General features: G+C 36.0%; 2 protein-coding genes across 4 annotated transcripts; both read right to left on the reverse strand.

The window, feature by feature from the left end:
- Positions 1-1,587: 1,587 nt before the first annotated feature.
- LOC147862438 (uncharacterized) lies at positions 1,588-10,797 on the reverse strand. 3 transcript variants are annotated; one of them, XM_087321628.1, is made up of 21 exons: positions 10,509-10,797; positions 9,464-9,560; positions 9,215-9,295; positions 8,911-9,018; positions 8,716-8,814; positions 7,734-7,817; positions 7,523-7,612; positions 7,363-7,412; positions 5,638-5,746; positions 5,449-5,517; positions 4,437-4,499; positions 4,267-4,353; positions 4,100-4,186; positions 3,934-4,008; positions 3,809-3,858; positions 3,239-3,290; positions 2,991-3,128; positions 2,781-2,906; positions 2,616-2,687; positions 2,418-2,447; positions 1,588-2,265 (listed from the first exon to the last, which is right to left on the reverse strand). In XM_087321628.1, the coding sequence occupies exons 1-21, from the start codon at positions 10,517-10,519 to the stop codon at positions 2,113-2,115; spliced, it is 1,731 nt and encodes a 576-aa protein (XP_087177754.1). In that variant the 5' UTR covers positions 10,520-10,797; the 3' UTR covers positions 1,588-2,112. The 3 variants fall into 3 exon arrangements, with proteins under 3 accessions (XP_087177754.1, XP_087177756.1, XP_087177755.1); XM_087321630.1 differs by lacking the exon at positions 7,523-7,612; XM_087321629.1 differs by lacking the exon at positions 5,449-5,517.
- Positions 10,798-12,283: 1,486 nt separating this feature from the next.
- Positions 12,284-14,721, reverse strand: LOC147862439 (protein PHR1-LIKE 2-like). Its single transcript, XM_087321667.1, has 6 exons — positions 14,499-14,721; positions 13,900-13,976; positions 13,752-13,809; positions 13,577-13,637; positions 13,306-13,375; positions 12,284-12,967 (listed from the first exon to the last, which is right to left on the reverse strand). The coding sequence occupies exons 1-6, from the start codon at positions 14,719-14,721 to the stop codon at positions 12,569-12,571; spliced, it is 888 nt and encodes a 295-aa protein (XP_087177793.1). The 3' UTR covers positions 12,284-12,568.
- Positions 14,722-14,725: the final 4 nt, after the last annotated feature.

Raw genomic sequence — 14,725 nt, forward strand, 5'->3', positions numbered from 1 at the left:
CCTTTTGATGAGAGGTACAAGCCATAGGCTTCTAGAAATCCGGTATTTTCGAATCTTTGTAGGGTGAGTATAGAGACACATAATCCTTGGTTATTTGAACCTAAATATCCTGGATATTTTATATTCCACCTAAATCCATCATGATAGGGAGTAAGATCTTACAATTAATGAGAAGGTAATGTTATAGCAACCCATCTTGTAAGGTGTTTGTTCATTATATAATTTTATTCAAACATACATAATTTTATTTTGTATAGTCACACACACACAAAATCCAAATAGACATAGATATCTTTATCCTAATGCATGAGAACTATGGTAACTATAGAATTGTTTAGTTATTTATATTTCCTTCTATATTAGACAATGTAACCAAACTAGGAAAGGTCAACATACTAAAACTCGATGTGTAGCTTAATTGTTCAATCAACTTTTACATTTTGATTTTACTCTACAATTTCAAAATCCCATACCTACACATATGGGGTGAGCAATCTATAACACTTGGGTGATAAAAATTACGTCACCGTCATCTATCTTTGTCTCACACGTTGCATAGAAGCCATCAAGAGTCTATGTAATGTTGCCCCTTTGCACAAAAATCTTAACAAGCCATTACATGCTAAAGTACAATGTGAAGGTATTGCTTATCTACAGCATATAAAAAACTTCACATGTCCCCCAAAAAAGGTTTCCTACAAATTCACATGGTAGCTATTTAAATTCTAAATTTGTGGTGTTGCAAACAAGAATGGCTCTATAAAATTGAGATTGACATTTTTCTATAATGCAAGGAGTGAAGGGTATCGGATTTTTGCTTGTTGAGCTACCATGCATTCTATAGAAAGTTTGAAAACAACGAGCCTAAGGGATGCACCAAAACTCAATAACCAAAGAACTTAGGGGATTATAATTAACCTTTTGCTCACATTAACAAAGAAATTTCAAAAGCTAACATTCATTATAAAGAAAAAGAAGAGATCGATGAATGATTAATAATGTGGCATTAGGCACTTGTGCAAAAAGAACCATGTCTCCAAGTCAATTTAATGATCATGGACATTTTCATAAATTGCTCAAGAAGTAACCTTGCAAACATAACTAAATTAGTTACTGGATCTTATCAATGCACAATGTGTTTGTAAATTAGCTCCATATTTTGATTCATTAAATGGGCAATCATCCAATCATGGAGAAACATTCAACACAATGTTGTTTGAAGGTCACTACGTGATATTTTCAAGAACTTCCATGACATGATCAGAAAAGCATGTTTAAGTTTAATCATTAAGGATACAAAATGGAATTAACTACTAATGTTGGAGTCTATGAGACATTAATGAAAAACACAGGTTTTAAATACTAATATTAATTTGTTTCAGTTTCACTATAGCCTTAGGCTTACAATATCATGGTAGAGAACCTAATTCTTGTCTAAGTTCCACATTTCTCTTCAGTTGTAGGAGAGTGAGTTCATTTCTGGTACTCTGCAACAAGTTCATTTGTTGGAGAACTTTTCCTTCTAGCTTTCATAATTGCGAGTGACACATTTCCATTGCTCGTGGAAATACTCAATTATACAACCAATGCAGAACATGGATATAAATATAAATTTACATACCCAAAAGGGTCCATGATTTAACCAACATTATAAGTTACAATTTGGAAACTAATAATCGTATATCATATCAATGCTAAAGTTTATCGTCTTCTTTCCCAAAAATATCTTTGAAAGAGAGTAAAGATCGTACCAAAAGAATTTATCACAAAACCCTTGGAAATATGTCCCATAATAAATATACATGAAAGCGAGAGGTATGCTTTTTTGCAAAATCGTTGCCTAGACCCTTCATTCCTACATAGAAGAACGCGCTTTCCCAAAACAGTTGTCATATTGCCTTACAATATTGAGATAATGCAAATATTGAACATATCCCTCCTTGGCTATAAAAAGCTTTGTTAGATCAATCCACTCCTACTCCATGGTTGCCAAAGGATTTGTTTGTCCCAACATCCATCATTCCGACCCTTTATTTCGGACCACTCCTGATTCATGTTGCCAAACATTTATTTGTCCCAAGATTCATCATTCTGAGACTTTGGTTTCCAATTTTAGAATCCCACAAGAACCTCGTGCTTTTCTGACCAACCTTCATTATACATGTCAAACCTCGTCCTTCTAATATGACATGCTAATGACTGATCCATAGCATAAATCATGTCGATCAGATCATCAGCCATTGTCATGATGAGCTTGTTGGCATCCTAGGAAGAACACATGTACAGGATTGATAATATTACTTGCCTCTCTGTCCTATTTTTTCATCCGTAAGGATAACGTACACACATGAATTTGCTATGAAGCACAATATAACAATGTATGCAACTGAACAACGTTCTACACATGTACTAAATACCTGGGAGAGTTCCAAGATGAAGCTTGCAGCCTGCAAAAAATAAACTTCTCAAATTCAATTCTTTATCTAAGCGTTATAAGGTTTAAAATATACATCTGTACGTACATATGTATGTTATCTATATGCATGTATATTTATGTATCTATATATAAATATATATTGATAATCTACCATTTTGTTTGTTCGATCGAGATTTACCTGTTCAAATATCTCGAGAAAAGCTTCACGGGTTGAATCAAAAGCAAGGAATCGTATCATGGCATACATGCACTGAACCATTACAAATGGATGAAGCATTAATAGCAACAGAATTAATTTGGCATAAATTAGATTTAACCAACAGTAGGGGGTTCAGGACTTTACCTGCAAAATTATATCAGTATCAGTAAGCCTCTGCATGAAGACATCACAAACAGTTGAGACAATGCCAACTTGAGAGAGCTTGGGTGCACTGACATCTGAACACACTCCTCCAATAAAGACGATTATCTGTCATAGTGAAATACTAATTGAAGTGAATCTCTTGATGATAGTTATATACCATATGATATATGTAATTTAATGTTTGTATACCTGAAGATTAATATCATCTTCTTGGTTTGAAGCATGCAATTGAGTTGAAAGGTAATGGAGAAGGCCCGAGTTCAGAAGCAATGAATCATGCAACGCTTCTAGGTAAGTTAAATTATTCAATGTCCCCATCACTTCAACCTTAATCAATTTATGTATCATATGATTATCATAAGAGACTGTAAAACCACTGCTATTAATCTCTATGCTAAAGATAAATACCATAACCATGAATTGGAATTATAGCTAACCTGAATAGAAGACTCAGATTGCAGAAGGGACTCCACAAGTGCTGGCAAGAACCTGCATCAGGATTTGCTAACACATCATGACCAAATATAAAAACCAAATGCACCCAGAAGGATGGATGAATATATTCATGTTTTCACATGTCTTCAATCAGCCAAGCTATTCATCAATGTTTGCATGTAAGTATGGGCACCTATCCAACAAGATAAGAGTACGTGCAAACGTCCTTTCATTGGAATATCAATAAGCAGAAATTGACGAGAAGTTCCAAAAATAAACTAGCTATACCCAAATGACCAGTGGGTTAAAATGCATATACAAGAACTAATAAGTATGTTCAGATTCATGAGATCAAAACTAAGATCTCTACCTTGGGCTTCCCCAAGATGGAGAGAGATTGCAGTATGTGGACTTGATCACATAAATCTCCATGTCTAACAATATCTGAGTGCATAATGAAAAGATAATGCATAGCAAGCATTTAATACTGTTGTTTCTTAAAGAGTATCTTATATTATAATGTATGAGAAATAGAATTTCAATGCATGGTCAGCCCAAGCCAACAGACTTACGTAGCCCACTGAATTCCAGTGTTTTCTATGGAACTCAAGTTCTTGACAGTCTGTCAAAACCACATATCATTTAGTTGACAAAAAATAATAATTTTCAAGAATTCTTAAAGCCCTGTCACCAATACCTTGAATAATAGCACATTATTTGTCTGGACAACATACAATATAAACTTCTCGCATACCAAAATATCTAAATTCAGCTGCAAAAACATAAATATAAAAAATCGCCCATCAAATTTCATCCATATGGGTTGTATAAAGTGAACCAATAATTTTTCTTAGAAATTATACCATAGCTGTTTTGGATACGCAAGTCAAGTTGACAATAAGAGCATTTAGCTCTTGTGACAAATTGTCTTCTTCTTCACAAATAATTTTCTGTTTCAGGGGAATTGTACACTTACAAATTCAGTATGCAATGTAAACACGTTGCAAACATGTTTTACAGATATAAATACCTCCAGAAGGTTTGACAGAATATTTGATTCCAAAATTTTATAACGCAAGTCTAAATCCCTCGATAAATTGTACAGCAAACAAGATATCTGTACTGAACTATGATTTCAGATTTCTTTCAAAGAGAGCATCCAATTCACCATCTTGGAAAGATTCAAAAAATGAAATATACCAAGTTTGTGAATTTCTGTTCTTCAATTAAAGCATCAAAAATTTGTAGACATCCACAATGTACCTGAAACAGAATTTAAAGTTGAATTGGGTTCTTAAAATAACAATTCATCTTTTTAAATACAGAACCATCTTTGAACAAGTTAGTTCCTTCAGTCATAAGAGTCAACCCAACTGCCAGAAATAGATACGAGAACTGTAAACCAAACAATGACTGGAAATTAGACCTGTCAGCCAGCATAGTAGTCCTCATAATTACCATCAACTCAATGAATGTGCACCCATGGAGAGATGTCATTCAGTTGCGACACATAAATTTCATCATGAACTATAAAAACATGTTTTAAACCATAAAGTAAACTATCTCCAATCTACTATATACGGCATGTGCCATCAACAGCCCCCAGGACCCGGCATTCAGTAGCGACACATAAATTTCATCATGAACTATAAAAATATGTTTTAAACCATAAAGTAAACTATCTTCAATCTACCATATACGGCATGTGCCATCAACAGCCCCCAGGACCCAGCATTAGCATATCATTGAATAAGTCATGATATTAACAAATTGGTGCAACTGAGTAACTTCTCAGTGGTAAGGAATTAAGATGAGAAGTTAGCGTAATATACCTTGGATTTAGGGATACATGGTAGTTATTCAGAGCACAATTATAAGGATTAGTGCTCTTCGGAACATGATCCAAATAATCATCATGGAAGAATTTTTTGCCTAAAATATTTATACATAATGATACAAGGTAGCCATAATCACAGTGAATTGAGTTAATAGTCTCTTGGACAAAACAGATCAGACTGGTGATCCATCAATGATATGTCAAATATTTAACTAGGTTGGCTATGGATGAGACAACTTCTTACATATGTCATTCCTTTTAAATTTTAAGTTTCATCACACATTTGGGTTTCTATAATGTGCATTTCAAAAACTCAAGACAACAATGTCAAAGAAAAACATATTAAATAAGAAGTTAAAGCAGGTTCAACTATACCATGTCTTCTCTAAATCCTCTATCAAACGACAGATTCATAAGAAGTTGCAACGTAGCACATGACAAAGACTGAAAACATAAGACAGTTATTGCTTAAAATTGGAGAAATGATGAATTTCTCAGCAAAAAATGGATTCAGTGCTCTAACTTAGAATATATAGTATGATTAAAATACTAGATGAAACCAACCTCGTCATTGAAATGAAGCATGTGAAGAAGTTTGAAGGTAACCGCATTCTCTCTTATGACAGCAAGATTTTCCTTGTATGCGCTTAGCCTTCTCAAAAATGAGATTGTTCTGTAAGAACAGTAATTTATAAATTTCTCATATCTAATGCAAATTTGACACATTACAGATAAATGTTACAATGCCCAAATCAGCAGTCTTCTCCCCATAATTTCAGAGACAGATTGTGCAAATAAAAAAAACTTGCAGTTGCCTCTATGGTTATCATAAACCTAGACTCGGAAGACAAAGTAGCTATAGGGTATAGATCCGAAGAGTTGCTCTTATAATTGGTCAAGGGTCTTCTTTAAAGAAGGCATGGTAAAAATGCGCCTTCAAGATGGAGATTATAGAAAATTAGACCTAAATATGATGGTTTATAATCTGCACAACAAAATGTAAGCGTGTGTACGGAACATGTATTTTACTTTGTTGGTCACATTCCTCATTCTACCTGATTGTATAAGGGAGTAAGAAGAAATTTTGCATGTAAAAAGACATGGTTCCAAATAGAAAAACAGTGTAAGATAAGCCTTGGGCATGGCCTGCTTTGGAAGGAATTATATGACACGAGAAACCCATGGCAACTCAATGGACTATAATATTGTATAAAATAAAAAGGTACCAACTAGAAAAACAGTATAAGATAGAATTGAGCACGACCTGCTTCAGAAGGAAGCAGACCAAATAGAAAAACAGTGTAAGATAGAATTGATCACCACCTGCTTCCGAAGGAAGTATATGACTACAGATCACCAATGGCCACCCAATGGACTATATTATTGAGCATTGAGTATGGTACCAAATAGAAAAACAGTGTATGATAGAATTGAGCACAGCCTGCTTCAGAAGGAAGTATATGACTAGAGATCACCCGTGGCCACTCAACAGACTATAATATTGAATAAAATATAAGGATCCACAAAGAGGTACAGCTAAAAATCTGGTCTAACCATCGACTACAACAGAAAGATACTGCTGCATGTTGCAACTTGCAATTATCGCACTGGGAAACACATGTACCAGATGTGCTCTTAATGATGGAAAGAGACAGACTGTTCATGAATATGATTCATCTATATACCATGTGAGCATCAACAAGGAAAGGACTGTGTGGAAAAAATGAAAATACAAACTCAGAGTGATAGAGATGTGAGTCTTTGTGCAAGGAACAAAGAAAATGCACTGAGAAGGACCCATGTCAAAGAGACTCAAATGGCTGAAATAACGATCTACATGTCATGAAACTGGACATGACAAGAGTATTATCTTCAGCGGACAAAAAACAACACAGACCAATAAAATATGCCTTTTAGAGATATTGCTGTATTTTTCATTCGTGTACAGTACTTATTTGTAGTTATAGTCTATTAGTCTTTCATCATTTACTATTTTTGCTTTATTCTCTTGTAGTTATAGTCTATGTCTTTCATCGTTTACTATTTATGCTTTGTCCTCATATTAATGATGATTTGTACTTGTTCTACAAATCTTATCATGGACTTTTACACCATGTATACTTCTTTATCCTATTATTTATTTGGGCATCAGCCATTCTAATAATGTATTTCAGTTAGTCATATCTTATCAACATACATTAAATCTACAAGTGTATTTTCCTATCTCCACAATTTTAATATAGGGATATATTGAGTTTGTGTTCGCAAATTTAAGGAGCAGAAAAATACATCACCAACAACAATCCATTTGTTCGATTCAGTATCGCACATAAAGACTCCTGTAACAATATGAGAAAGCTTCACCTTCATATACTTACACCATGTCATTATGCTCAGTATTTATATATCAAGCATATACTATTTTAGTTTTCAGTTTCTTCCATTATACCACAAGGTTGCATTTTCTCATTTTCCGCTCAATTTGTATATTTACTGCAATATTGTACAACAAATAAACAGATGCATAAAGAACTTTATCCTGCATCAACAATTATGAAAAGTTCAAGAATGAGATTTACTTCATTATTCACAAGTCAGCATAAAACTACTGAAATTTATGAAATATAAATTTGTTGTTTATAAAGCAAGACAACCTTCACCTGATCATGCAAACTTTTGTTCATTGAGAGATTAGTTGACGAAAATAACTGCTCCTCTTCAGACTCATTTGAAGCCCCGACTACCTTGATAAGAAATGTGACAATCATTAGTTTTATCTGGCTACAAAATACATAGATCCTTCAAGAATAAGATTTTCAGAAAAAAATAACCCATGGGTTATGCGCATTCTCAGATTAGAAACATTCATAGAAGAGAGCATAGAAGGAATCGTAAATGCGGGATATTGAATATCATTGCCAAACATCCATGCAATACCATAGATCACAAAAAATCCCAGTGAAAAAAGATAGGTTGTCCTTAAAGCACTTCAACTTTGCAAACAAACAGCCAGAAGAACAAACTGAACTCATAAGTTGAAGTGTAATTGTAAGTCACCATTCACTTGCTATGAGGAGACCATTCGTGAGTACATCCACAAAAATGAATTATAAATTCCTTGACGCATGGTATGTCTGCCAACAGCACTTGCAAGGGGCAAGTGAGACCTTGTCGAACTGAACAAAACATCATCCAATTAAGCATCTCCAACACAACACATGCTCCTTAAGATCCATGGAGCTCTTTCATATTGTTATCAGTCTCCTTTTCCACCAACACAAGAGTTTTAACATCCTTCGTGAGGAGCATTAACTACTGGGAATTCACATAGGCCAACATGCAGAGAAGTATCCGATTAAAACTGGACACCACTTGTCTACCAGTTTGAGACAGGAAACTGACAAACATGCAAGACAGGTGAGGACACAATCACATCAACATGGAGAGAGATCATTTGTACATTGAATGGTGGTGGGACAATTTTGGTGGAAAGGAAAACCCAAAAAGTATGAGGAGAAGGATATTGTCCAGTATTTGATCTCTCTTAGATTTAAAAATAGGAAGACCCCAGGATGGAACGATCTCAATAGACACATGAAATCACTTTATTACTTGCACGAAGACAATGGAATCTATCATTACCTGTGCCTTCAATGTCTTGATAGAAACATTTGGTGTTCGTAAGTTCTCCAGATCCAAAAGGTTTAGTGCTGTACGTCCGATTTGATTGTCGATTAAAACCTATATTCACCACAGAAATACCCTTGAGCACCTCATTGTCAGGAAAATGTATCATGATGATGTAAGTTTTGGTATAAAAAGTGCATGAACATATACCTGATGAAAGTTCTGAAAAAAAGAAAATATTAGGAAAGTGGAAACCGTGTTCAACCGCAACTGAATGCTTTTCCTACCTTCTTCTCGAAGCACTCTCACGAGTGCACCCTACAAAGTAGATAATGAATTTCAGAAAAATCATATCTTTGTATCCTACACTACTTCCTAAATCCTTTCTTCTGATAGTCATTGGCTTCTAGTGATTTCTTTAAGAGAGAGAAAGGAACATCAAAATGCCAATATATGATTAAGAGATTCAAAACAACAGCATTTAGATACAAATAGAATGAGACTTAGTCTTCACCATGGCACTTGTATGGGTTGCAATGGCTCCAAGATTATCTATATGTAGACTCATTGAAAATATCATAAAGGTTGCTTGTACCTAAACAAAAGAACAGGACAAAACAATTAACAAATTTTCCAATCCTTTACTTCATTTAATTCAATAAAGAAGATTCCATTAAAATCTGTTCATGGTTCAGATAGAGAAAAATTAATGAAAATGTACCAACATGAAACTGATGTAATTAAGAGGGAGAGGATTGAGTACCTTAGATTCCATGTCATCATAAAGAAGCCCAAGGAATGTATCTAAATCATATTCTTCGGTATCCAATTTGGAGTGTCGTACATTGATCCAACGATCGCTTTCGTCATAAAGAAAGAAAGAAATATACAAAAATCAGGAATTCAAATTCAAATGGCCCCTAGCTCAGATTCTTTTGAAACATAACAGTACCTCATACTTGTAATGATGATACTACCACATACAGGATTTCTTTGATTAAATATTTGTGACTTTCTTTGACAAGTTAACATAATCTCTTATGATCTTTGTTAGGCAGTTATAAGTAGTAATTATGATCTTTTAATGACGTTAATAATCTTTCTTTCTTTCTTTCTCTTGGGAAGCGTTGAACTTTATCAATGCCTCCTACCCATCAGCATGATGACACCAGCACATGCGTGATTTGGTGATCACGTATCCCTATCTTAGGAAAATTGAAGTCTACCAATGCTTCATACTCATGATCACGGCACCAGCACATGCTAAACTGTCTTGTTCTGGATTCTCGAATATATTTCTCTTTGGAGCATTTTAAGTTTTTCATTACATTTCCTGATGACAATGATGCCTCTATCCAATGATTTTTCTTTCGAGCAACTAAACTCTATATCTCGCACAAGTGATTATGATGACATCACATGCCAGATTTCCTTGATCTAGATGATCAAATCTCTCTACATATCTATCTTTGGGACAATTGGAATCTGTCAATATCTCGTACATGATGATACCAACACATTCAGGATTGCCTTCATCCGAATGAACAAAACTTTCTCTCTCTCTCTCTCTCTCTCTCTCTCTCTCTCTCTCTCTCTCTCTCTCTCTCTCACACACACACACACACACGTTTTACTTTGGTCTTATGAATATATTAATATAACATTCCTTTTTATTTCATTTCTCTCTCTTTGAAAAAGTTCAATGCGTTTATGCCTCGTAGTCAAGATGATGATGATGATGAGAATGGCGACACCAACAAATGCATCAAATTTCCCTCTCGCTTGGTAGAATGAGAATATTTCAATACCTCGTACTCATAATGCGATAAGAACGATGATGAAGAACAAAATGATTGACGATGATGACAAAAATGATTGACGGTAAACGAGTTTCTTCTTCCTTCCGAAAGTTAAGCCCTGCATCTTTTTCTTCTTCTTTCTTCTTTCCTATTCCTCCTCCTCCTTCTTCTTGTTCTTCTCCTTCTTCTTCTTCTTGAGTTCTCTGACTGTCCGGCTGTCCCGTCTGGGTGACAGGTTTTTTATCTCCGCGCACAGGTTCGTTTTGAAAGGGTTTATTATATGTAAGTTGTTAACTCAGGATTGTCTCTCGCCCCCTTCGTATTCTTCTTTATTTCTGCATCTTTATTCCCAAAAGAATAAAACATCTACATACTACAGATGGCTCTATCATGTGTGTGTGTGTGTGTTCGTTCATTCCTTCTTTATTTATTAAGAGCTAGCTCTTTTGTGCATGTGGGGCTTCGCTTCAAAACCCTCTCGTGTCACACGTGATCCACTCACTTCGTAAGACACCGCACGTAGACTCGTGTTGATGTGTAAGAGTTCGGCTCCTTGCCCGGCTAGTGGCATGCTTTGCCACGTCTCGCATTGCACTTGACGGTATCTCTAGGATGTAGCTTGGGGTTCATATGTGCTCCATATGGATTGACCACAGAGCAACCTTCATGAATCCTTCTTCTACACATCCCACCTATTTTGAACTATGAGAAACAGATTCGTCGACTATAATAAGTTTGGTTTTCCAATTACATACGGTAGGAGACTTAATATCAGAATTATATGCTACTCTCTATGGGGACTACTTGTTAGAGACCTTAAAAATGACATTTAACTCAATAGAAAACCCTAGAGAGTATAGTCTATTATGAAGGGGGGAATGTGTATAGGAGGGAGATAGGAGAATACACATATTACAACAAAGACTTCTCTATGGGGACTACTTGTGAGAGACCTTAAAAATGACATTTAATTCAATAGAAATCCCTAGAGAGTATAGTCTATTATGAAGGGGGGTATGTGTATAGGAGGGACATAGGAGAATACACATATTACAACGGAGACTTCATATCATTACATGATGTTCTCTTACACTATTCAATGTCCTCTTAATCTGATTGCAATGTGATGTGAAAATGGAGACAAACATACCATCATGGAGTTCTTCAATCTACTGTAGCATGACGTACAAATGGAGACAAATGATGTAGAATTCATTTCTACTTTCAAACTACATCCATCTTATAAATTTGTGTAAAAATGTTTGAGAAACAAAATTTGGTAAGACACAAGAAGTTCATGGGCAGATATACTCTCAACTTATAATATACAAAAGAATTCTTGCTACGCCAGTGCTTTTCAAACATTAATTGACAACCTAAAACAAGCATAGAAACAAAAACTAAGGGAATATTGTACCCATAATGCAAACGAAAAGGAACAAACAAACTCTAAAGAGAAGAGAGAACAAAAAAAAAAGTTGGAAATCATGCCGTGGATAAGAAAATTAGGTAAATCTGAAGTTCTCGTTTTTTCACTAAGAAAAATGACTACACAACATAGTAGCAGCTGGCAACTGCCATGTGGACCTAGAATTCCCAGTGACAAATGCTCAAATCATCGAGCCATGATACAATGACATCATATTTAGTAGTGTTGGTTGATGAAGTTGTTAAGGATGTCTATCTCAAAGGACATGATTGTGTAACGACTGATAAGATGGTGAATGTTAGTGTTTACAAATAAAATGATGTAAATAAAGCAAACAAAAATTAGAATTCATGCAAAGAATAAAAGTTTCAGGTATGTTTTCATCAAGAGTTCCCTTCGAAGTCTTCATATGATCATCTTAGACGAAGAGCTAGTGTCCATATCAATGTCATAAACTAAGAAACAAATTGGAGATGAGGGAGGACACCCGAAATGGACCCTCCACCCAACCCCTTCCCCCTGAAAATGTGGAAGTCCCTACCATGAGGACCAGGGACATGATCTCCATGCATGATCATATGTTAAGAGCCAGCTTTGAAACAATGGTGCCTATACGAGATCGAAGAATCATGTTACAGCTTCATGAACTAAGGCCATTTGTAACTAATCTCGACCGATTAAATGCATCAATTCTATGCAAAAGACCATCATCTTGCTCACAAAACCCGATTTGGCCATCCTCCTTACTGAGTGCCATGCTCTCATTGTAAGCAACACTTCGGCCAATCAACTCTAGGTGAATATCTCGGGAAGCAGCCGTGGGTTTATCACGTTCCCATCGACTTTGATCATTTTCTGAACGCATGCTTTCATAAATCTTATCAACATGGCATGATTGCCATGGTAATTCATCAATGCCCGATATGTCATTGAACCTCAACCCAGCTCCTTGAGATGCCAAAAGTTGCTTCGCTTTCTCAAGAATCGATTGAAGATAGTTCCCGTGCACCTCAATGCGGGTCTGAAGCCTCCTCTGCACCTGGTCAATTTGGTTTAAACAGTCACTAACACAAAAGAAAAAAGGAAGAAAGATTTAAATACCCTTGTTTTTTCAGGAAATAGCCCCAAATCTCTCTCTCTCTCTCTCTCTCTCTCTCTCTCTCTCTCTCTATTGAAATTGACAAGAGCAATGAGGATTTTGGGAAATCTGAAAATATGAAGGGTAGTTTTGGAAATCCATACAAATTTAGGGGGAATTTAGAAGGGATTTTGGGAGATTTTGCAGAACCAAGAGCCGATTGACTGACACTAATTCTATCCTTTCATCATCGACCAAAACCAAAAATTAAGCTTGTAAAAGACTAGAAATGAAATGACCTCCAGTTGTTCATGGAGCTTCTTCTGAACTTCCATTTGCTGCCTCAATGCATCTGATATGTCTTTCCCCCTACAGAAAGAAATTCACCAATTTTGTTTATATGGTTTGAATCCCTCATTGATACGTTTTTCACCATAGAAAGGCACTCTTCAAAGAAACAATCTGGATATATACATTGTGTGTACGTGTGGGTGCGTCTATATAGTATATACACGTGTATGGTATATGTTATGTGGATATGTAGATACATGTGTATACATATATACTTACTGGTTCTCCTCTTTGGCTGCAGCTGATGCATTGTTGTTATCATCCTTTGTCAAATCCTCTGCTAAAAAGACATTTGATCCTTAAAGCTTGCTTACGAATCATCTATGCTTTTAAAACACTGGCAATAGCATGCACATATCTAGAGATGAGAAGAGAAGCGACTCAGAGGACTTACCCCCTTTGTCTTTCTCACCAACACTGTCCCTCTGTTGCTGTTTGCCCAGCCTGTATTTCTGTGCAAATTGTGGTCATTTAAGGTAAGGCCCATGGATATGGAAGGGATAAAAAGAAAGATGTGTAGAAGTGGTCTATTAACTGTTCACCTGGAGATGGCTTTTAAGATGATAGAGAGTTAAACCCTTGACATTCATCACTTTCATAACAGATTTAGGTGTAGCTTCTGTATGAGAGATGGGAAAATAATATATGTCAATCCATGTATTAAGCAAGCAGAAACGTCAGACAGAGAGAGAAAGAGAGACAGAAAATCTTATCAAAGCAAAACGACACATTGATGATCGCTCTTGCATGAAATATATATCCTGTGCGTGGCTTCTTCATGAGAAATGGAAAGCCATGCTAGGTTAAGACATGTCTTGAAGCAGAAATTCTAGACAGGAAACAGCAATAGAAATATATCCTGTGCGTGGCTTCTTCATGAGAAATGGAAAGCCATGCTAGGTTAAGACATGTCTTGAAGCAGAAATTCCAGACAGGAAACAGCAATAGAAAGGCAATCCTTTTGACTTTCAGGCCGAGATAAAAAGCTAGGCATGGCGAGAAACGCGACGCAGAAAAAGAACATCAGAGACAAAAGCGAGATTCAGCAAGGAATGGCAAGGAATGTGGTTCAAGCAGAAACTATGCACAGAAAAGAGAGCATACAAAGAGAGAATGGGAGAAACAGAAGAAAGGGGATTACTGTCGGCTCCTCCGAGCTGCAAAACGGCATCCACGAAGCGTTGATGGAGCTCGGGGGTCCAGCGCAGACGGGGCTTGGGGTCAGCAGAAGAAGAAGAAGAAGACATGAGGAGGCTGCTCACGTCCCCTGGGAGGTTTGTCCCCGACAACAAACCTTCGCACAGAGATGTCCCCAGGGCGACAACACCATGCCGATGTTCTTCATTTATCTCTGATGCCGCCATCGCT

The sequence above is a fragment of the Azolla caroliniana genome, unplaced genomic scaffold (assembly GCF_043228905.1).
Source record: "Azolla caroliniana isolate FFs.n. ecotype wild unplaced genomic scaffold, voAzoCaro1.0.p SCAF_6, whole genome shotgun sequence".
Lineage (NCBI taxonomy): Eukaryota > Viridiplantae > Streptophyta > Polypodiopsida > Salviniales > Salviniaceae > Azolla > Azolla caroliniana.

Coding starts and splice junctions, on each gene's coding strand:
- LOC147862438 (XM_087321628.1), bottom strand. Junction 9,019..9,214: donor CAACCCATACAAGTGCCATG/GTGAAGACTAAG, acceptor TCTACTTTGTAG/GGTGCACTCGTGAGAGTGCT. Junction 7,413..7,522: donor TGAGAAAATGCAACCTTGTG/GTATAATGGAAG, acceptor ATATTGTTACAG/GAGTCTTTATGTGCGATACT.
- LOC147862439 (XM_087321667.1), bottom strand. CDS start 14,721: ATGGCGGCATCAGAGATAAATGAAGAACATCGGCATGGTGTTGTCGCC. Junction 13,810..13,899: donor ATCTTAAAAGCCATCTCCAG/GTGAACAGTTAA, acceptor CAATTTGCACAG/AAATACAGGCTGGGCAAACA. Junction 13,638..13,751: donor TGGTGAGAAAGACAAAGGGG/GTAAGTCCTCTG, acceptor ATGTCTTTTTAG/CAGAGGATTTGACAAAGGAT.